This window comes from Chiroxiphia lanceolata, chromosome 18 (genome assembly GCF_009829145.1).
Source record: "Chiroxiphia lanceolata isolate bChiLan1 chromosome 18, bChiLan1.pri, whole genome shotgun sequence".
NCBI lineage: Eukaryota > Metazoa > Chordata > Aves > Passeriformes > Pipridae > Chiroxiphia > Chiroxiphia lanceolata.
Genome location: NC_045654.1, coordinates 3,980,506 through 4,001,839, shown reverse-complemented (window position 1 = coordinate 4,001,839; position 21,334 = coordinate 3,980,506). Strand labels below are relative to the sequence as shown.

The 21,334-nt window shown below is 46.9% G+C and overlaps 2 protein-coding genes across 13 annotated transcripts in view; one reads left to right on the top strand and one right to left on the bottom strand.

Annotated features, from left to right (window-relative positions):
- Positions 1-6,368, top strand: part of CIT (citron rho-interacting serine/threonine kinase) — a 74,883-nt gene extending 68,515 nt beyond the window's left edge. For 7 of the 9 annotated variants that reach the window (XM_032705582.1, XM_032705586.1, XM_032705585.1 and 4 more), the window contains 5 exons: positions 418-498; positions 1,104-1,182; positions 1,295-1,483; positions 2,326-2,629; positions 3,088-6,368. In XM_032705582.1, the coding sequence (XP_032561473.1) occupies positions 418-498; positions 1,104-1,182; positions 1,295-1,483; positions 2,326-2,629; positions 3,088-3,111 (677 nt within the window). In that variant the 3' untranslated portion in view covers positions 3,112-6,368. The remainder of the gene's footprint in view (positions 1-417; positions 499-1,103; positions 1,183-1,294; positions 1,484-2,325; positions 2,630-3,087) is intronic. The other 2 variants (XM_032705583.1, XM_032705581.1) reach the window with 1 other exon arrangement.
- Positions 6,369-7,683: 1,315 nt separating this feature from the next.
- On the bottom strand, positions 7,684-19,990 carry PRKAB1 (protein kinase AMP-activated non-catalytic subunit beta 1). Of its 4 annotated transcripts, XM_032705590.1 has the most exons (10): positions 18,964-19,990; positions 18,804-18,874; positions 18,002-18,118; positions 15,027-15,195; positions 14,006-14,172; positions 12,274-12,367; positions 11,182-11,296; positions 9,862-9,995; positions 9,298-9,366; positions 7,684-9,216 (listed from the first exon to the last, which is right to left on the bottom strand). In XM_032705590.1, the coding sequence occupies exons 4-10, from the start codon at positions 15,183-15,185 to the stop codon at positions 9,139-9,141; spliced, it is 816 nt and encodes a 271-aa protein (XP_032561481.1). In that variant the 5' UTR covers positions 15,186-15,195; positions 18,002-18,118; positions 18,804-18,874; positions 18,964-19,990; the 3' UTR covers positions 7,684-9,138. The 4 variants fall into 4 exon arrangements, with proteins under 4 accessions (XP_032561481.1, XP_032561482.1, XP_032561483.1 ...); XM_032705591.1 differs by lacking the exons at positions 18,002-18,118; positions 18,804-18,874; positions 18,964-19,990 and adding an exon at positions 16,041-16,069; XM_032705592.1 differs by lacking the exons at positions 18,002-18,118; positions 18,804-18,874; positions 18,964-19,990 and adding an exon at positions 15,838-15,920.
- Positions 19,991-21,334: the final 1,344 nt, after the last annotated feature.

Below are 21,334 nucleotides of genomic sequence, written 5' to 3'. Positions count from 1 at the left end.
AGACTTTTTAACCTTCTTGTGATGAAATAAGAGAGAGTGTTATTTTTTTTTTTGATGAAATAAGAGAGTTATTTTTTTTGTGTAACTGCTTTTGTTGCCCTCTTGGACAGTGTCATGGCAATGCACAGGAAGTCTTCAATAGCAGTAATTCTGGGTGACTAATGGTAGGAGTCTGCAAACTGAATATCTTAATGAGTACAGAGAGCCCCAGAACTGCAGCACCTTTTGGCCTGACACTACTCCTACATCTCACCAATTCCATGTCAATTGGAGTAATTCACAACACTCCAGGATGTGCAAGATAATCCCTGCACCTTGTCCCTGATAAAGAGCCCGGGGTAACTGCCTTTGTCCCTTCAAAAAAAGGGAATAAAATTCAGGCACATGCTCATGACATGACATGACTTTTCCTGGCAGAGTTTGGTGTCTTTGTGGATTCCTATGGGAGACGCAGCAGGACAGACGACCTGAAGTGGAACCGCTTGCCCTTGGCTTTTGGTAGGTGTTGGGGGGCAGTCACTTGGATTATGGAAATTATTGAAGCATCCTCGTGGGATGGGTACTCTGCACTCAGCACTCCTGTTTCCTTCTCACTTTCCCAATTCTCCCAGAAACTATGGAGATTTCGCCACGATTTAAGCTCATCCAGATGGCAAAACCTTCTGAAGTATAAGCAATTTAAGGAAAACTAAACTGAAGTTATATTTCCTTAATTTTCCTAGTCTGACACTGACTGAACTGGCTAGTGCAATTTCTGATGATGCTTGCAAGTTTCTGAAATAGTCAAGAATATATGATGGCATTGTGGTTCCTTCAGGCTTTTTGTGCTGCCTAATGGGATTTTGTTCAGTTAATAGTCTGTTTTTAATGTCTTTTTCATGATAGTTTGGTTAGTAAAGTCCTTGAGACACAGTTTCAAAGCAACAATTCTTTGAGCTTGCATCTCTCCCCTTAGTGATAGTGTCTGTGTCTTATTACAGAAAATGTATTCCTCAGTTTTCCCAGAGGGCTGTCAGGCTCTCTTGTACTCACTGATGTGATTTAGAAGTTTTTAATAGAGAATTTATTTTGTGTTTTTTCCCGTCTTTGTGCTGCTCCTGCAGCCTACAGGGAGCCCTATCTGTTCGTGACCCACTTCAATTCCCTTGAAGTGATCGAGATTCAGGCACGAGCTTCTCTAGGGTAAGTTGTTCTCTTTTCACCCCTTTGAACAGCCTGTGGTGCAGAATATATGGACTTGCCAGGAAAAGGCAACTATTGCCATTGTAAAGACTTTTCCTGCAATTTTACCCAGAACTCCTGCACGAGCCCACTTGGAGATACCAAACCCACGGTACCTCGGGCCTGCCATCTCCTCAGGAGCGATCTACTTGGCCTCCTCCTACCAGGACAAGTTAAGGGTGATCTGCTGTAAGGGCAACCTGGTGAAGGAGACCAACAACGAGCAGCAGCAGCACCACAGAGGCTCCTCTGCCACGCGCAGGTACGGTGACATCGGGGTGTTACAGTCCCTCACAGTAAATCTCACCCCTGAGGTGGTGGAACAGATTCCCTTGTTCTGTTCTTAGAGAAGGAGGCTGGTGGTAGCTTGTTACTGTAATGCTGGAGGAGAGTCACTGATGTTTTAAAACCCAGAAGGGAAAAATCTTCATCTCTCTAGGAAGATGGGGATAATCTCCACAAATGCTTTGTGATCTTCCGCTGGTTTACTTTGATGTTGTGATCAAGCTCTGACTTTGAAGCTTGGTGACCTCAGATGCTGTTGATATGACACTAGACATGGGTTGGCTGTAATAAGCTCTAAAGCAATAAGCTCTATTTCCTGTCAAATAATGAGTCTGCCTTAGGGAGAGAGCATTGGGAAGTTGTGATGTGATACAGCACAACAGTGATACTTCACACAGGTGAATAAATACTGGGGCTGTAGTGCCCCTGTGCACTGGAGACAGAGAAATCGAGGCTTGTAGCTCATCCCAACCTGGCCTGAACATCCCAGAAAATTCTGAGTGTGAAAACGCATACATCAAACTTGAGTGCGTTTTTATATGAGAAGTGTATGGCTGAAGTGTATGAAAAGGTGTCGTTTTCTGGCCTGTTCCACACACCTGACTTACATCAGCAATTCCTTAGAGGCACTTGACCAGTGTGGCTCATGTGATGGATACTCAGCTACCAAAGTGTCTCTGCACTGAGGGCTGATGCTGACGCTTTTCACCTGAGCGCTGCTGGGCGTGTTATGGGGGAAAGTTACACTTTTGCCAAAAGAAAACGTAACGAGAGGTTTTTGTCACTCAGCTGTTCCCATCCCTTGTTTTTGAATGACAGCAGCCCCAACAAGAGAGGCCCCCCCACCTACAACGAGCACATCACCAAGCGCGTCGCCTCCAGCCCGGGCCCCCCGGAAGGTCCCAGCCACCCTCGGGAGCCAAGCACACCCCACCGGTACCGCGAGGGCAGGACGGAGCTGCGGAGGGACAAGTCCCCTGGGAGACCTCTGGAGAGGGAGAAATCCCCAGGGCGGCTGCTGAGCACCCGCAGGGAGCGCTCCCCGGGGCGACTGTTCGAGGACAGCAGCCGAGGCAGGATGCCTGTGAGTGGTGCCAGAACTCCTCTTGCTCAAGTCAATAAGGTAAGTCAGAAGCCTGGAGACTTCTCTGTTCTCAGGACAAGGCTTGTATGTACTGCAGAAGGGCTGGTGGGACTGTGAAGTACAAGAGCAAATCAAATCTCACCCCTCTGCTCCTCAAATTATGTTAGAACAGAGCCCACATGGTGTCACTCCCTGGCTCTGTGACCATCTTCCCTGGGCTAGTTCTGTGACTGCAAAAGCTGCTTGACTCTAGAACAGGTGAATTTACTATCAGAAGTCAAGTGATAGGGGATTTGAAGGGGGTTAAGGTCTGGGCCTGCTGTGCTCAGTGGTGCTGACAGTGCCTGCCTGTCACTGTTTACAGATGATGCCCCCTGGCAGGAGGCAGGACTGTGTCCTGGCTCCATGGGAGCAGCAGGTGATGTTCTGCTGCTGGCACCTCGTGCCTGGGAGAGAAACATCTGTGACTTGTAACCGTGGTTTTATTTCCCTGCCAGGTCTGGGACCAGTCTTCAGTGTAAGTCTCAGCTAGACAAAGTTACTCATCTTGACCTGCAGGAAAAAAAGGAAATATACTGAGTATATGCACTCCATCTGTCTGCTGCCCAGTTCCCAAACAGCATTCCTGGGCCAAAGCTCGCTCCGCAGCGGGAGCCGTGGCGCTTCTGAAGATCCTTCGCAGCTCAGTTGATTTCTCCGCACTTTCCTGCACTCCTGTTTTTGCACTTTGTACTACTGTTACTCTTTCAAGCAGTTCATGAACTTTTTGTATCCACTTTAGTCCCTAGTAGATCCTCAAGGAAATGGGACTAGTGTCCCGCCCCAGGTCGTTACTGTGGTTAGCACCCCTTACCAGAGAGTTGGGCATAGTTCTGAGAGGTGCTGGGAGCCCCTGATGGCCTGGAAACAGAAGGGCCAAGGTGAGTGAGTCTTTCAATAGGAGCTGTGGTTGGATGTTCTCCACAGAACACGAGAAAAAAATTACTTCTGATTAGTCTGTTCACCTGCCACTTCTGAAAGTTATTTTGTTCTCACTAAAATTGCTCTAGAGCAGCTCTGATGGGGAGGGAAGATCTCTGCTTTAACCGACCCCCCTACCCGGCCCTGAGACAAAGTGCATTACCTATAAGCTACTGGGTTGTAAGACTTTATCCAGGTCTTCTGCATGACAGTTCACTGCATGCTGCTGCACCATCACTGGCTGCTCTCTCCTTTTAGGTTGCTTTGCTGAGTAGTGTATTGTACCTCACTTGTAAATTAACCGAAACCTTTAGATTACGCTGCAAAATAACCGTTACTCTGGAAATTTGGCAACGAAGAGTTAACAAGCCTTATTCTATGACAAGAGTTACAGTCACACCTGTGTTCTCCTCTCAGCACTGGACACGGTCCCTTCAGCAATGAGTCCTGCCAGCCTCAGCTCCCAGAGGGAGCAGCCCGGGCTGGCTCCTCCCGTGAGCTGTAGCTTGTCCTACAATAAGATGTGGTGTGGTGGCACAGGACACTCACAGGGAGCAGCTCTGGCAGGTGCTGACACACCTCTGCTGCCGCCTGTCCGACCTCGAGCCTTTTATTGCTTCCTATTCTCTTTTGCTGTGAACATGAAGCAGAGAGCAAATGATTTTCAAAGCAGGTTTTTGACCATTCCCTCTGCAATAGCAACATCCTAAGTGAACAACCATGTTCTTTACAACTGGAAAGAGCAAAACTGCATCCAATCTTCCCCTGGTGCCACACTTGAAACTTCTGCTAGTCCCTTGCAAGCCTGTGCTAACCTGTTCTAGAAACCCATCAAAATTCCAATGCCTTGTCAGTGTCCTTTGGCGAGTTTCATGGATATTGTATTCAGTTCTCTTGTCTGTTGGGTTATTTTCAATCAGATGATTTGGCAGGAAACTTGCTGAAAGTTTTTGTCTCCTGGTCTGAATATTTTGAAAGGTCACAGAGATCAGTCTTTAAATCTTTGCATCTCATGGAAGATCTTCAAGACCTCAGAAATGGGCTTGTTGAGTCCTGAAAGTGTATATCTTGTGTCTTGTTTGTGAAATGCTTCCTGCTATAGAAATAGCTCAAAGGACTGTACATATTTACAAGAATCTTTATATTCGTAACAAAAGGGAATTGAATTGGTTTCTACTTTTTTATTGTAAACTGTGCGTTTTTCAACACTAGCTTTTTGTTTTACTGGTGGTTGTGGACAGCCATCTTCAGACACTGGAGGGCCCTCAGCTCAGTCCTCCTCGCTCCCATGAAGAAATATTGTAACATTAAATTGCAACTGAAGCTTGTTAGCATAAATGAGGTTTTAGGTCTCTAAAAGTACAGGATTTTTCTTCATTACCTTTTTATTATTGACAAGGGAGGGAACCAGAGGGCCAGTTCAAAGCTCCACCTGGAAAGTATTGAACTTTGTTGTTGAACAATAACCAAATAAAACAAATAACTATCTTGACTGGCATGGTGAAATGACGGCTTCCTTCTCCCTGGAGTCCCCCTGCCCATCCTGCCCCCTCCCAGCCCCAGGGCTGGGGAATCCACGGGTGTCACAGCTGACCTGAGACCTACCCCTGGCAATATTTAGCATTTAATACTCATCATTCCCTGAACAAGTAGTTGTAAGTGGCTTCACCAACCCCAAGCATGTTCACATGAACTACGACAGGGGTGGATTTATCCAAGTCCTTTACTAGAGCAGCAGTCAGCTGCAAACACCTACAGCTAATTCCTGCCCTCATGTGCTTCACCAGTGAGAGGGGTAGAGGTAAAACATGTGTGAGTATCTGGGAAAACAGTCTTGCCCTGGTAAATGACCCCATGCATTTCTTGAGCTGGAAAAAACCATCTTAATTAACAACAGTGTGATCTAATGTCAGGTTTGGGATTTATCCCAGCACCGTCCTGGTAGCAAAGTGGACAGAGACAGTTCCTCATCCCACTGCTGTAACATGCTGGTGCTTTAAGGCCTAATAGCTGCAACTTTAAAAAAAAAAAAGACCATTCACAAATCCAGTCAGATTGAGTACAACCTGCAGAGTTACTGTACAGCTCAACTTACACCTGCTGGGAAAACTTGCTAGATCAGACTTAAATGTAAATAACATCTATTTTTAACTGAACCAGTTTTTACAGGGTCTGAAGTATTCTTTCACAGGAAGAGGTTTTTAATATTCACACTGCTGCCTACAGTAACTTAATTTGTCCTCCTACTGTTCAGTGTTTTTGGTTCTGTGCACATACCCACCCCCTCAGCCCTGACAAAGGGCTTGTTGGAGGCTGTGGGGGTGGGTAACCAATGGCTCCCCTTACGTTTTGGTCTACATGACATTCTCCATGAAAAATGCTCTACATAAACCCTGAGCTGCTTGATTTATCTATTGTGCCTACTATGATGTATATGATGAAATGCTGACTTGTTCAATGTTCCTTTATTTCTTTTACTGTGCACAAAGAATACTTATTTAAAGCTCATTGTTGCAGTCCTATGATGCATGATCCGAATTGTAACAAAACTAAACTAATCCAGAAACTGGTGGAGTAAAAAAAAAATTATTATTTATTGAGCCTTTTGATTCCCAAAAACCCTGCACAAATCCATGTCAGCTGGACCCCCACAGGCTGTGCTGAAATTCATGGGGTCGGGGAGGGCAGGGAACTCTTGTTATTTCTGTACTGGTTTACTCCAGAGTCCCCAAAAATGACTGTAACAAAAGTCTCTGCATCTACCTTAAAAAAATGTGCTCTCCTAGCAACAGCCAAGAATAAACATAACAGCACAGACTGTGAGCTGTGGGTGGGGAATGTAAGTGAGCTAATAAATCCAACTCTTGATCCAGCTTTTGCCTTTGGAGGGAATTGATTCATCCCATTGCAATAAGGGAACACAGTGATTAATCTAATTCATTCACCCATCAAACAGAAAACAACCTATCAAAAACCAATAAAAAGACCCCAAAACCCACCCCCCCAGCAGAAACCAAAAATAAAAGCAGCCTTTACCTCTTCCTTCATTCACTCTCCTGCAGATGTTCCTGGTGGAGAGAAAGGGATCAGGGGGCTGAGGGGGCTGTGGCTTACCTGAGGAAGGGTGTGGCTGCTGGGAATGTCAGTTGAGGCCACAGGTACAGGGAACATCTCACCTCCATCACCTGGTGCCCCTGACTGGAGAGGCCCTGGGGCCTGTGGGCAGCTGGGCTCACTCATTCCAGGGGCAGGGAAGGGTGGAAGTGGTGATAGGTCATCATTCCTGTGGGGCAGCAGCTGGTCACACAGCCTGGGCCCCCCACCCTGGACTCTGAGTTCCCCCTACAGCTTTTTTGGGGCTGCAAAAGCTGATGGTGGCTGCAGCCCCTGTACCCAGTGCTCTACCAGCTGAGACAGGGCAAGAGGCTGCAAAGCAAAAATTAAAATTAAAAAAAGAAAAAGCAACAAGCTTTCTATAAAAGAATTGGTTCCATGCTGTGGTTCCACCACACCAGCACTGATAAGAGCCTGGAGTGAGTCATGCATATATGGAATTGGAAAAAAATCCACAAAGCTTAGCCAGAACTAATGAGCCTGAATCCCTAAACGCTTCAGTCGTGCATGCTTTCACCTGCCTTTCTGTTCTCCATGTCTCAAGGTTTCAGCTCCTTTAGTCACTGACGTGAAAAATTTCTTTTGTAACTAGGAAAAAAAAAAAAGAAAAACCAACCCAAACTTATTAAGCTACTGCTAAGCTTTTCTTCTAGCAAAAAAAAAAAATTAGTTCAGGGTCACTCAAATAAGAAACTTGTGCTGTCATTTCCCTGCAGGCACTGAAAGCATTTAAGAGGCCTCCCTGCAGGACTTCTCTCTGCCAATACATTCTCACAGCCACTTTCTGTGAACACAGCTGAAAAAGTTTCCCTACATCACAAATAAACACCAACACCTCTGTCTTCTCTAAGTGCAAGTGGAGAAAGTGTTTCAAGCTGCATCTCTGAATGAAAAGCTTGCACAACCCACTGAGCCATAAAACTGCAACCAGGCAATCACAGGTTATAAAAAAATAACAACTCATGAAGGCAAGGTTTCCAAAGATGGGAAGGGTAATAACAAAGCAAGTCACCCACTTATCTTGAAAATGTTTTATTTGTTTCTAAAGAGGCTGAAAACAAAAGCAATTCTGTAGTTCAGAATACCAAATACTATCCATAGCACAGAATGAAGAAAAGAGTTTTCAGAGAAAACCATTGCACTGGACCCAGGTCTAACTCGGCTACTGGAGATATTGCAACAAGGCTGGTGAACAGACCCCAGGATGGCAAACCAGCCTCCCTCTGTGGCTGGTCCACTCTGCTGCAGCTCTGGCCCCACTCAGACTCCTCACAGATCAGTGCAGGGTGCTCTCCCCCACAGTGGGACGGGGCTGGTTATCATTGGCACAGTCACAGTGCCCCAGGCACCAACACAAGCCAAGGGAAGGGCCCAGCAGGGCCCATCCCGGGCGAGGCTGGGGCACACTGGCAGCAGGTTTGCATTAATGTTGCATTTGTTTTGGGATAAAACAGGCTGTGAGTATCAAGTACAGGCAGCCTGGCATTACTTTGATCACTCAGAAAACAGAAACAGAATAAAAAATTGCCCAGTTCCAGCCCTGGCACAGAGGGCTGCGGTGCTGCTGCAGCCAACACGCTGCAACTGCGGACACCGAGGGGCAAGTTTGGCCACAGGACACTTACAGTCACCTTCAGGCTCTTACTGAGGAACTAATTCCTAAACTGAAGCCATCCATTTCCTTACAGCTACCCATGCCAGCTTAAGGAAGTCCTCATCAGTGACAGCAAGAGAAACCGGTTTCAAAAAGCAGATTACTGCCAAGACACATTTACGATTTACAGAAAAATCCAGCCATTAAAAACATCTGTCTTTACCAGAAATTCCACAGGGGAAAAGTATTTCAGTTCTCCTGAAGAGAAAAACTACAGAGCTATTCACAGTAGAAACCGTGCACCCCAGTCTACCGTAAAATAGTAACGAGCTTGTAGGTGACTATGTTGCTGATTCTGCCCAGAAAAGGCTGCTACAAAAACAGATCATCAATATTCACACTTACTTCAGCCATGCAAGTTTGGAACTTGCTACTGAAAGGATTGTGTTTGATGAGTTATGGAAGCAGTAATAAGCTTGCTTTTGCTGAGTGTTATGCTCAGATCAGATTCCACAAGAATCCTGAACTTTCTAGACTTTGGGCTGACAGACTCAGAGCCTGCCTCGCTGCTAAAGCTCTTTGATCTGCTGCTGCCTCACGTTTTGCAGCCTAATTAAACTGGTGGTTTTTTAACTGAGCTGACAGTGGGCACTGACACCTTTGCCACCTGTCTAGTTGCCACGAAGCTGCCATTTCCAAGAACTTCCAAGGTGGTACTAGGAAAATAAGGCAAATACGGGAGAACCTGGAAGTCTCAGAAACAATATAAAATCAGAGTTCATTTGCTACAGCACAGAGCAGAAGTATGTTTGGTTAAGTGAAGCATTTTTTTCTGAGACTGCACTGGCCCAGAACAATTGGTCACAAACAACTACGATGCTCATATTGGCTTGTACAGCAAAGTAGTCACGTATTTCTTCTTGTAACGATGTGTAGCACTGAGCACCATGACTCCATCCTACAGGAGATGGAAAACAAGTGAGCATGTGACATGGATAATTAAACCTACCCCTGTGGGGAACATGCCCAGGCCTCTCACCTTGATGGAAAGCGCGTAGAGGTGGTTCAACATGACGTGGTTGGGTTCAGGGAGCAGAGCGGGATCGCACTGGGAAGAAGAGAAAGGGAGACAGTGTGAAAATAACAGAACTCACAGTTCACTCACCACAGCTGATGGGTGACAAACACTGTCTGTAACCAGCCATACCCCCAGTACATTACTGCTGCTTACCCTGAGCCCACCACAAACAGAGTCACTGCTTCAGAACAACCCAAGACCCCTCTGGGTGAAACCCTCTTCATCCTCACCATGACCATGAAACAAACAGCAACTACCTCTTATGTGCTTCTGGCTTCTTAACAGTTCAGAAGATTAAGGTTTTGGGAGAAAAACAGCAACCCAGTTCTCAATTTTGAGGAGAGTCAAGTAGAAAAATAAATTTACTTCAGATGAATCCATCTGGACATACATAATAAAAAACTTACCAACGTGGCAACTATCCTAAGGTTTTTCCTAAGCTGTCTCCTGTCTGTTCCCAGATTTTCTCCCCATCTGTTTCCACTCTCAAGGCTGTTATTCAGCAAAACAAGCTAAAGCACTCACAGAAATGCCTGTGTCCTTGTTCAGGATGACCTGCAACAGGTGTGGGGGGAGAATAGGTGGTGACTTAAAGCGCTCCTCTGCCTTGCAAACATAGGGCTCCTGGTGATATGGTCCTGGGGGTGAACTTGACAGCTCTGCCAGAGAGATGGTAAATATTTAATCTTAAATAGTCTGTAAGAATATCTGTTCTTTAGAGGTACTGAAAGAAATCAATGGCACCTAAGTACAACAACTGCAGCCACTGGTGCGGTGCCAGAGGATCAGTCACTGCCCAAGAGGAGATTTAAGATGCCAAAGTCTGACTTGAAACAAGCTGAGGATTTGGGCAGCAGAGTTCTGAGGGCCTGACTGCACTCCAGAACTCCTCTGTCATCTCTGCCCAGCACTCCTCCAGCAAACATTCCATAGTGCACAGGCTGCTCTGTGTTACCTCCAGGGGAACCACAAAAACATGATGTACCTGTGAAAGGAAAGTGTCATTCCTGTACAGAGACAGGGTTATGGAAAGAGCTCTCAGAGCCTAAACCAGTCTAAGGAAATGCTGCTACAGCACATGGGGGGAAGGCACCTACTAGAATCTCCTCCTGGCTTTGTCTCACAAATAACACTTTCTCCAAAAAGGGTTTGTCCAGGGCAAAAACCAACCAAACACACCTCCTGCCTTGGGCTCAAAGGAGGATGTAAGGTACTGCTTCAGTCACAATCTCCATCCCTACAGAGCTCTGTAACAAGCAGGTGGCAAGGCTGAGTTCAGACATGGCTCAAGTTAAATTCTACCTCTCTTCTGTTACACTAGAATATGAAACTTAAGACAAAAAAAAGTTTGTATTATTCTAAGATACAGATAATTTTTATTACACTGTGAGAATATGATACATTCCCAAGCCTGTGTTAGCACTGCTAAATGCACCTAATTTCTGCCTCTTAATGTGCAACTTCTGACCCCCTCAGCCACTTCCTTAGCAGAGGAAGATGGAATTAGGAGCAATGTAGGCTGTCAGCATTGGTTTAATGTGGTAAAGCAGAGACTGATCCACCAATGAGTGCCCTAAAACCAGCCACCGCACATTGCAGGGGCAAAGAAACAGTTATTAAGCACCCATGAGCCCCTCCTCATCAGATCCACAGTGCTGCTCTGTCAGAGGCTCCCTCTGTGCATTCCACATTCTTCCTTTGTGATTTGTGATTCCTGCTCACATCCACAGGGCCTGACACAAGTGTGGATTAATCTGTACTGGAGCTTTAACTCCAGATAAAAAGGAAAATGAAATTTTTAACAGCTCTAAAAAGTGTGACATAAAATTACCAGTAAGCTCATACCAGACATGTCTGAACATTTCTGGGAGTCCACCATCAAAGCATCAAATACTTCAAAGTCAGTTTTCTTCACCTGGATGATGTTGTTGACAGTACCCAGCTGGCTGGTTACTACTGGCTGGGAAGAGGTAAGATACAAAAATCAGAATTAAAAAAAGCTTGTGGGACTATTGGATTCTCAAAACTACACAATCAACATTACCAAGGATGAGGTATATTGCTTTTAAAATATGATGGAACCAGATATGAAAAGAGCTCAGTTAGTTTTATGTTAAGAGCAAATTCAGGATTAAGGACTGGGAGGGAAAAATGCCCGTGGAACCTGCCAGGCCCACAGCACTTGGTCAATTCTTGGGCTACAGACAAGGAGAGGGTCAGGTCTGGGCTGAAGCTACCAGTGACAGCAGGAGCTAAGCTTCACTTCCAGCTCTACGGGGCTTATGGAGCCAGGCTCAGACCTGCAAGGCCTGATGTAGGATGCAGCATGGCTGGTTTTGCTGGTTTGCTACAAAGCTAAGGCTGGAGTTCAAGGCAGGGGTTTCCAAGAGCTGAATGTACTGTAAGGTAAATTCTGTAAGGTTTGCCAAGACAGCAAGAAGGAACCAGCAGGTGTGAATGCAGACTTCTGAAGCAGGTGAGGACTGCTGGGTGGGCTGGGGTCAAAATTCGTTTTATAGCACAGGAGGAAGAACAGGCCTGGTAGATTTTGGCACAATTTCTGGACTACTAGAGCAGCAACAGCAACATCCTGGCACAGAAGCCAGTGCAGCACAGCGAGACCTGGGCTGTCAGCAATGCTACAGTGCTCTAAAAGGTAGTTTGGCACTAGGCAAGAAAAGCTTGGCATCGCTTATAAACCAGTGGCCAAGAGATCCTGTCCCTCTTTTGTTACATCTCCTGCCTTCTGTGGTTCAGTCTGATGCTGCCACTAGTCCAGCTGGGATCAGAAACCTCTCTCTCACCAGCTTGAACAGCCAGTTTCTGCTGTTAACTGATGCCTTCTCTCTGAAAGGACCAGCTCTTGGGAGAGAAACCAGCCAGTTTCTCATCCTCAGGTGCATCAATCAATAAATAGTGACTCAAAGCAAATATTACCTCTGCAGGATCATGTGTCCACTGCCCATCCACAAAGAACTTGTACTGGTGCTCTCCTTCTGGCAGGTCCAGGATTGCCACAAAGTTATTGTGACTGGAATTTAAGGCAAACAATCAGCCCTGAAAGGCTCTGAAAAGTACATTGGCCTATAAACTGTGACACACAATGTGACACAGAGCACAAGCCTCTGTAACGTGCAAAACCTTAAAAAGGCAGTGCCACATTTAAGAGAATCTCTGCTGCAATCTAAAGGTAAAGAATTAATTATCATTAATGATAATTTCCTCAGTGACAGTAAGTTCCCCCACACTCCTGACATCAAGTAACTGGCACTGAGCTTTTGTAAAGTCACCCTCACATCTTCACGTTACTTGTCAGTACACGAGACCTCATTTTATCTGTGAGACTCCTGCTGATGGAACAAGATCAGCTTTCTCCTATTTCCTTCCCTTTCAGTATTTGCCATCATAAATTGCATTTCCCAAATGCCTCTGAAATAGATGAACAATGACTGGATAAAAGCAGCAACTCGATACTTCTGAGTTACTTTGGGGCTGAAGAGCTGCTGCTTGGCAATCTACTCCTGTGCTGTGAACTTCCTGATTCTTCAGAAGGCTTTACCAGCACCTCAGAAAGCTGAGAAACAGTTGATGCTCAACTGCCACTTCCCTTCTGCTCAGGTATGGAGTGCAAGCATCCCACCACAGAGCTGGATGTGAAATTTCAGTCTGGAATAACAAGCTCTCCTACTTGAGTGTACTGGGTTCAGTAATGTGATTTTATCCAGCCTCTAAAGAGGTATAAACACCCCTTTCCCAGAATGCATAATCTGACAACAGAAACAGACAAACCTGGTTTTTTTTTTCTTTTTGATGATAAAGAGATATTTTTATCCTTCTTCCATATTCATTTCACCATTTCCTGTCTCTCAGGCTTTCCACTTAAGAGTATGACAGCAATACTGATGTTCTGCTGGCCTTTCTTCCAGCTCCTCTCTCAATAATTTATTTCACATGCACAGAACAATCCTCCCATGCCATTTTATCAGGCCACAGTGCTCCTCCCTCAAGTTTCCTTAGAAATTAAGACCTTTCTGCACCAATGACAGTGCAGGCAGCCACTCACTGAGATAAGACACACCAGGACCTGGTAGATCAGTCACTGTTGACAGACAACAGGGCTCAGATCAACAGTTAAAAGTCAGATTCTCTGCCATACATTAAGTTTTAAATTTCTGAAAAAAACCCACATTGGTGTAAATGAAATACTTATTCAAGTACTGAAGAAGCAGAGCTCCAGAGCGCTCTGGTAGGAAGAAGTTGGGACCTGAATATGGATTTATTCTCTCATTTGTGCCGTGTCCCAGGCTCAGGGTTCCCTGGACCCTCTGAGCTGGAAAAAAGCCACTGATATGGCAAGGACATCCAGGTGTCACCAGAGACACTGTGCTTAGAAACAGCATTCCCTTCCCCACCCCAGGCACAGACTGCACAACAGGCAGTGCTTTGGGTCATTTCTGTGTGGTGCCCAGTGAACAAATCACTCCTTTAAAACTGACACACAGCTCAACTTCCCTCCTGTGCCACCCGAGAATCAAAAAGGCAGGTTCTTATCACAGGCTTAAGGAGCAGTAAATCCAAGCACAATCCCCATCCATCCACTGACCACCTTTCTCACAGCACTGAGCTCTCCCAGTCCCTGGGGAGCACCACTGCAGCAGCAGTTTGTTACCTCCTTGTCAGAGGAATTTTGCTCCAGTTGTTGAAGGACCCTGACAAATAAACTTCTTTCCCTCCTCCAGTCCAGCGAAACACCGTGGGCCGAGCCTGAGTGGGGGTTTTATCGTTCACCTCCAGGTCCTGCTGCCAAGCCAGAAATTCCTCTTTCTCCAATGGAGCCTGCAAAAACAACATCTGAATCTGAAGGAATTCCTTCCTGGAACGCTTAGACAACCTGTGTTGTACTGAAGGCTTTTTTTGCCCTCAGGCATAATTCTCCAAGGTAAAAGTTCTACAAGTAGTTTTTGTCAGATGGAGAATATAAACTGCATTTCTAGATGCAGTTCACAAGTTCGTTTGCACAATTCTGCAAAGATGCTAAAGCCTTCCAAATTTGCAGAAAGAGTGGAAGGCAAAACAATGCCACTGCCTCCAGCTCCAATTAGGTTAAAAAGAAATTACTTGAGATCACTAAAGCTCTCAAAATACACAGATATAAGAAGAAGAAAAAAAATAAGGAGAAATACTTATGAAGCATTTAGATTGTACAAATATTGTAGGCACAGAATTAGAGCTGGCAGAAAGACCACGAGCTGCCTGCAGGAAACAGTTCTGTCCAACAGCCAAATCTAAGTGTAATTTTCTGTTAGATGTTCTTATGAAACACGATATGCAGCGAGACACTTCTAACAACCCATCTAACACTGAGTAAAAAAAATAACAGATCTTTTGATATGGAATAGACAGGTAAAATGTCACTGGTAACTGCAAAGGCCTTAAGGATTCAAAGGAAGCTGGGGCACTGTCCTTCGAGCTTTGAGCCAGCTGCATTTCAGTTTTTCTACACTCAGTTCTTGCTGGAAACCATGCCATTACACTCCTTATCAGTGCCCTCTCTCTCCTTGGCATGGGAAGCAAGGGGGATGGTCATTTAGTGTAAACTCAACAACAGAATCACCGTAGGTTGGTAACAAACAGCCCCACAACTGGCAGCAGCACCAAGCCAGTAATGCTGAAAGACAAGAACAAATCACCTTCATTTCCTCTGAGTGGAACAAGTCTGCATCCTCAGGGCTGTCCATGAGGATCTTGGGCCGGTCCCCCTCCTTGGTGGCTCCTCCTGTGCCATCCCCTCGGGCTCCTTTGTGCCCATGGCGCTCCAGCCCCGCCCGCTCACTGCTCGTGTTCCCCATTTCCAAGGATCTAAAAGAGCAGGAAAAGCCTGGTTAACACTTTCGAAGCCAGAACATCAGCAGGCAGGAGAGCGAACTCATCAGTGGGTTTGGGCTGTGTTTCTGAGTTTAAGATCCCACACTCAGGACAAAGACACTAAGTGGCAATTTTAAATACTCTCCATAATGTTCAATACCAGTGCACCTCTGCCAGGCTCACTCTAGAAGGTGGCCAAGCCGGTCTCTGTCAGAAGCACAAAAGTGTTGTGTCTTCCCAAGCCAAGGGCTTGTTCTTTGCCCTCTGCACACCCTGCACACAACGCTCCACCACATCAGCCGAAACATCAGTAGAACTTTCTGTCAGAACGCCTCGAAACCAGCCAAACGAAAACGTGACTTCACCACAATAACGTTATCTCGGGTGTCACCCGCCGGGGGTGCCCAGAGCAGCTGGGAAGGGCTCTAAACACAAAATACGCTGAGTTGGAAGGGACCCACCAGGCTCATCGAGTCGAACCCCGGCCCTGCACACCCCAAAATCCCACCACGTTCCAAGAGCGATGGAACATGAGCTCCCTGAGCTCTGGCGGCCTCGGGGCCGTGACTACTGCCCTGGGGAGGGAACAGCCGCTCCCTCCGGTCCCAGGTTTTCCCCGGGAGAGGTAGAACGCACCCGATTCCCAGCCCTTCCTCCCGCCCCACACGGATGCGCGTGGCGCGTCCCCTCGGGCAGCCCACACGGCGCGGCTCCTGCAGGCGCCCAGTCCCGCCGGGGGCGGCACAGCCCGGCCCGGCAGTCCCGGGGCAGGGTCGCCACAGCCCAGCCCGGTCCCCCACCGGAACCCCCCGCGCCGGCCCCGCGGGCCCCGCACCCACCGCCCGCCGCTCCCGCCGCGGCTCTTCCGCTTCCGCCCGGTCCGGCCCGCGGCCGCCGCCGGGAACCGAGCCCGGCGCGGGAGTTCCGGGGCTGCTCCGCCCCCGGCTCCATCCCCGGCTCCATCCCGGTACCGGGGGACGGCTGCTCTCTCCAAGGAGCGTTGTGGATCCGCGGGGGAATTGCGTGTCCCCTGAGCGGCTGGATGGGCGCTGAGCCCCGCAGTCAGGACGCGGTGGGACCATCGGCCCGCGAGGAAGCGCCGGTGGAGTCTGAGCCCTTAACTGATGAATGTTTCCCATATGAAATAACACTTATATATTTCTCTAAGAATTCCCAATCACACAATCTGGTTTTACCCTTTGCTCTTCACCAGCTGTTACTGTCTTTCTTCTACTTTTCTAGCACAGCATCAACTAGGTTGGAGAAGACCGCTGAGATCACCAAGTCCAACCTCTGACCCCACACCACCTTGTCACCCAGACCACGGCACTGATGCCACATCCACTCTCTTCTCAAACACCTCCAGGGACGGTGACTCCGCCACCTCCCTGGGCAGCCTGAAAACCTGAGCAGTGCACACGCCCTGCATCACAGCTACTGAAGCTGCTTTTTCTTAATAACCAGCAGAAGTAACCTGCAAACAGGCAGAGGGATTCCTACCAAGTCGAACTGTGTCCCGGTGGAATGCTGTTACACTGTAGGAAGAATTCTGTCGGGACAGACAGATTTGCTCTGCCCCACGGCAGACCCAGGGCTGGCTCCCGCTGGGTGTTTTGAGGAACAGCTGCTCCTCACCTGTCTTTGGTGTGTCCAACACCCCAGACACAGGATAACCTGCCAGAGGGGTGCAAGGGCAACTTGTGCAGGCAGCTCTTCCCCAGCCCCTGCAGAACAGCTCCCTGATATAAAATGCAGCTGCTGTTATTTGGGTATTTCACACAGCTCAGTGCTCCTAAACTCCTGGTCTCCAAACTCAATCCTTGTGTTCTCCCCAAGTTCTTTTTTTGGTCAGTACCAGTGCACACACCTCTGTGTGTGCTGGCTCTGCCTGCAGTGCAGGCTCCATCTCTTGCCCATTCTGATGATCTGCACAACAGCCAGGCAGGCCCGTTGCAGGCAACAGTACCTTCACTTGGGGCCTGCCCTTACTTCTTTGCAATAGTTATTGATACTTCTGAGAACCACGGAGAGGTAATAAACTGCAGGGTAAGGACTGCTAATAGCTCACGAGGCTGTGGTAACCAGTCTGTGGTAGGTTACAAGCATTATTCAGTTTAAAGTCTGATATTAAAATGTGGCGGTTCCTCCCCACATGGTGATGGATCTGTGTCGTGCTAAGTGCCAAAACCTTTGGGAGTTGCTTGTGTCCATGGCCTCTCTCCTGTCCACAGGTATCTCAGCCTCTTGCTGGCTTCTCCTTCCCCTTTTCCCCATGACTGCTTCCTTTTCAACCCCGATTCTTGTCTTCCCTCACTGTGACTGGTGGGTGTGGGTGTAGCACAGTCCTGGAGCAATCAGCACATAACTCATTTTGTGAGGTGCTGGTCCCCGTGAATATCGAGGGCGGGATGAAATTACACCATGAAAACTAATTCATCCCCTGCCTCCTCACGGGCACGTCTGCAGGCACAGTCCTCACATTCACTGGGGTGCTATTTCCTCCCATCAGCTTGAGTGGGAGCCCAATTCCCTCACAGCTGTTAATGCAGGAGATGTGGGAAGCAAGAGATTAGCTAAAGACATGCCACAAGGCCCTGGCAGAGCTCATCCACCCACTGATTTTCTGGAACCCTGGAGTTTTGCTTCTCCTTTTAACAGCATCTGTGACTTTTTGCCTCCATCCATGCTTTCCAGCTTGAAGGGCATAAAAACTCTCCCTCTTCTACTCCCTCCAGGACCAGCCTCTATGTTCCAAAGGAAGACTACAAAATATCTTTTCTACCTCTGCCCCTTCACATACCTGTCTTAACCTTCCTTCTCTTACTTCTAGATGAGGATGAAACAGATGGGAAGCTGGTTCACATTTTTCCATCAGGACTTCCATATGTGTCACAGATGAGGCTCCTTGTTAACTTCCCTAGTGAGAATGTCAGTGTCACTTGCCATTGAAATAATTTATCACAACAACTCTCTAGTTTTCTGAAATGCCACATCTCTCACATGGGAGACACAGCAACAGGCTACTCAGGCTTAGCCCTCACTAAGCACGCCCAGCATGGGGGGACAAAAGGATCAGGGGGAAAATGTAACTGAGTAATTCTGAATAAGAAATTCCCTTAAAAAAAAAAGGCACAGTCCACGTTTGGACTGTTCACAGCCCATAAATCAAGACAAAACTAATTGATTAAATGCTTTATCTGGTGTTGTGACTGTGCTACAACACCTCCTAGAGCCATGTGGGGTTTTAAAAGCAGATGCTTGTAAAACACCTGCAGAATATCAAGAGCCACATGGTCTCTGTTAGTTACCATGACAGAAGCCACAAGCAAAGCTCAGCTCCTTTTTCCCTCACTCACACCTACCTTCTTCAGTGAATATGAACTAGACCTGGCCTGACTATTAAATCTTACACAGAGCATCTTATTCAGAAATTAATTTTAAGGCAATTTGGTTCTTGGCTCGTAAGAGGATGAGATTCAGCAGACCTGGTCAAGGTTCTAACAATCATTACAGAGCACTTTTGGTGCTGTACGGGCTGAGGGGTCAAGTGAAGTGACAACATTACTACTGAGTCATTCTAGCCCCTTGGAGATATCACTTACCATCTTTCTTCATCAGCTGATTCATTTTAAAAGAGAGTAAGGACCAAACAGGATCTGAGGTCAGGAGAGATCTGTTTAGGGGAATGCATATCTTGTATTAGATGGGGTGAAGAATGGCCTTACAGACCCTTCAGGCACAAAAGTGAGGGGTGGCACTCACCAGTCACTGTGCTTTAGGCCAGAATCTCTCCTTTTCACTGTTGGGATTATCTCCTGCAGTTGACTAAAATCAAAAAGCAGTTAAGTCCTCACTGAACACTGGCTGAAATGTGAAGAAAGGGCTGTCATGGCTCACTGTAACCACACAGCCTGCTCTGGTGTGCACTCCTTAATTTCAGTGGAGTTTCCCCTTCTCTTACCTCAGAGTAGGCGTCAAAAAAGAAATGCAGTGCCCTAGAGCCTCATACCACGCAGTTTAAAGTCCTGAAGAATCAGTTGATATCTGGCAAAGTTCTTTTTCCTTGCCATGATCCAAGCTTACTTAGCCAGAGAGAAGTCTCTGCAAGTGAAGTGAAAGCTGACTCAGCCCTACAGTGAGATATGACAAACCCAGAGGAGCCATCCTCAGACATGAGCTGGTGGATCAAATTCAGACATGCCATCAATCACATTTTATGGGACACATGAGCAAGTGCTTCTTGTAGCTTCTGTGCCATGGAGAGTGAGCTAGGTAGGAGCAGCAGCAGAACTTACCCTGGAGTTCAAGACAGGATAAATTTAACTGCAGAAACCTTCTGGTTAAATTCCTTATTATGATATTCCATTTTACCTTGGGGTTCCAGGTTTGTTCCTCCATTTTTACACTGGCCCCCTCCTCCTTCTAGGTCACTTCTGAATTTAGCCCACTTTGCCAGGCTGCCAGGGAGTGCTGCAGAGGAAGTCAGGCAGCCTCCTTAAAGGCTCACTCACATTTCAGGGACATTGCACACACTTGGCTGTGCGTGCAGAACATGCCGTTGTGCCTGGGAGATGGAAAATTGGGAGTGCACACAAAAATCCCTCCCAAACCACTGCATCCCTTCCCTACTCCAACACTGCACACCTTCCCAGACCTGCTAGTCAAAAATGAGGTTGGAGATGGGAGGATTACAAAAGAGAACCAACATTCAGGTAGTGTTTCAGCCTGAAGGGTTAAAGCCAGCCAGAAGCCTGTGCCTGCTGGGGGCTCTGACTCTGCATGGAGGTATCTCCTCCAAAGTCAGGGTAGGTTCCACATCTGTTCAAGGATGCCTTGGGGAATTTAGTCCTTTAAATGCCTCATCTAGTGCATGTGCACACACAATTACACAAAGTAAAAACTAACTGGGTAGATGATCCTGTCTCTCCCCTACTGAGGCAAATCAGTGGCAAAATCCATCTTAAATAACTGGCAGACTGAGTTAGGCTCTGGTAGGGGAACGAGCCTAGAAGAGATGCTTGTACACTGTTCCAGCAGATGCACCTGGACTGAAGCTGGGAGTGATGGACACTGGGGCAGCAATCAGATACAACCTATCTCCAGGCTGAAAGGCAGAACACAGGTCACACTGTGAGCCCATATCCAAAGATACAACTTCTGGAGCCCTCACTGCTTATGAATCCTGGTTGCAACCACATAAATTGAAGAGCCAGTGCTGATCTTCAAGTCATAAGCTGTAAACTCCTGGGTGTGCCTGCAGGGAGGCACACTAAGAATTTCATTTCATATTGTCCCCTTGATTTTTTTTTTTTTGCCCTGCAATCTGATGAAGCTCATCAACACCACATGTTGTTTAAGTGTCTGGCTGACTCCCTTCACATGGCAGCAAAGAACCCCCACTTATATTTAGAAGGCCTCTTCTAAGGTTACATATCAAGATACGTGCATGGTGCTGTTTTGCAGAATGCAGCTGCCCCCTAAGAAGCAAAAGATGCCAACATGATCCAGGAGCTGAGGCCAGCAATTTCAAGTTTCCATCTGTCTCTGCCTGTAATATGTGCAGGAGAGAAAAGAGAGCTGGACTTCAGGCATTAGCTGGTGCCCTCATCCTGCAAGAACACTGCATCAAAAATGTTGCCTGAGGCAGCTTTGTGGAAGGAATTGTCTGTTCACTTGCCCAAGACACAGGAGTTGAAATATGTTTTACTGCTTCCCAGCTCCCCTTGTTTAATCAAATAACATCATTCAGTACATATATATGAGAGTTGGTTTTTTTCCCACCAAAAAAATGGCTGGTCCAATGCAGAATAATGGACCAATAATCCAAACCTAGATGCGTGACAATGAAAAACAGGGAATTTCCAGAGCCTGTCAGAGATAATGAAATTTGTATATATGCCCCTCAGAATATGAAACAGGCACTAATTCCTCAGTCAGACAACTGCATTCTGCCTGCCACACCCATTGCTGTCACCAGAGCTTTGCTGTTTGAGCAGTAAAATGTCATTTAGGCTCCCTATGTTTGATGCCTCCTTTGTATGGGCCTGTCACACCTACAACAGAATGGTGTGGTTGTACAAGGACCATTTCCAGCATAAGCTGCACTTCTCAAACATGGCTGAAAATTTATGTT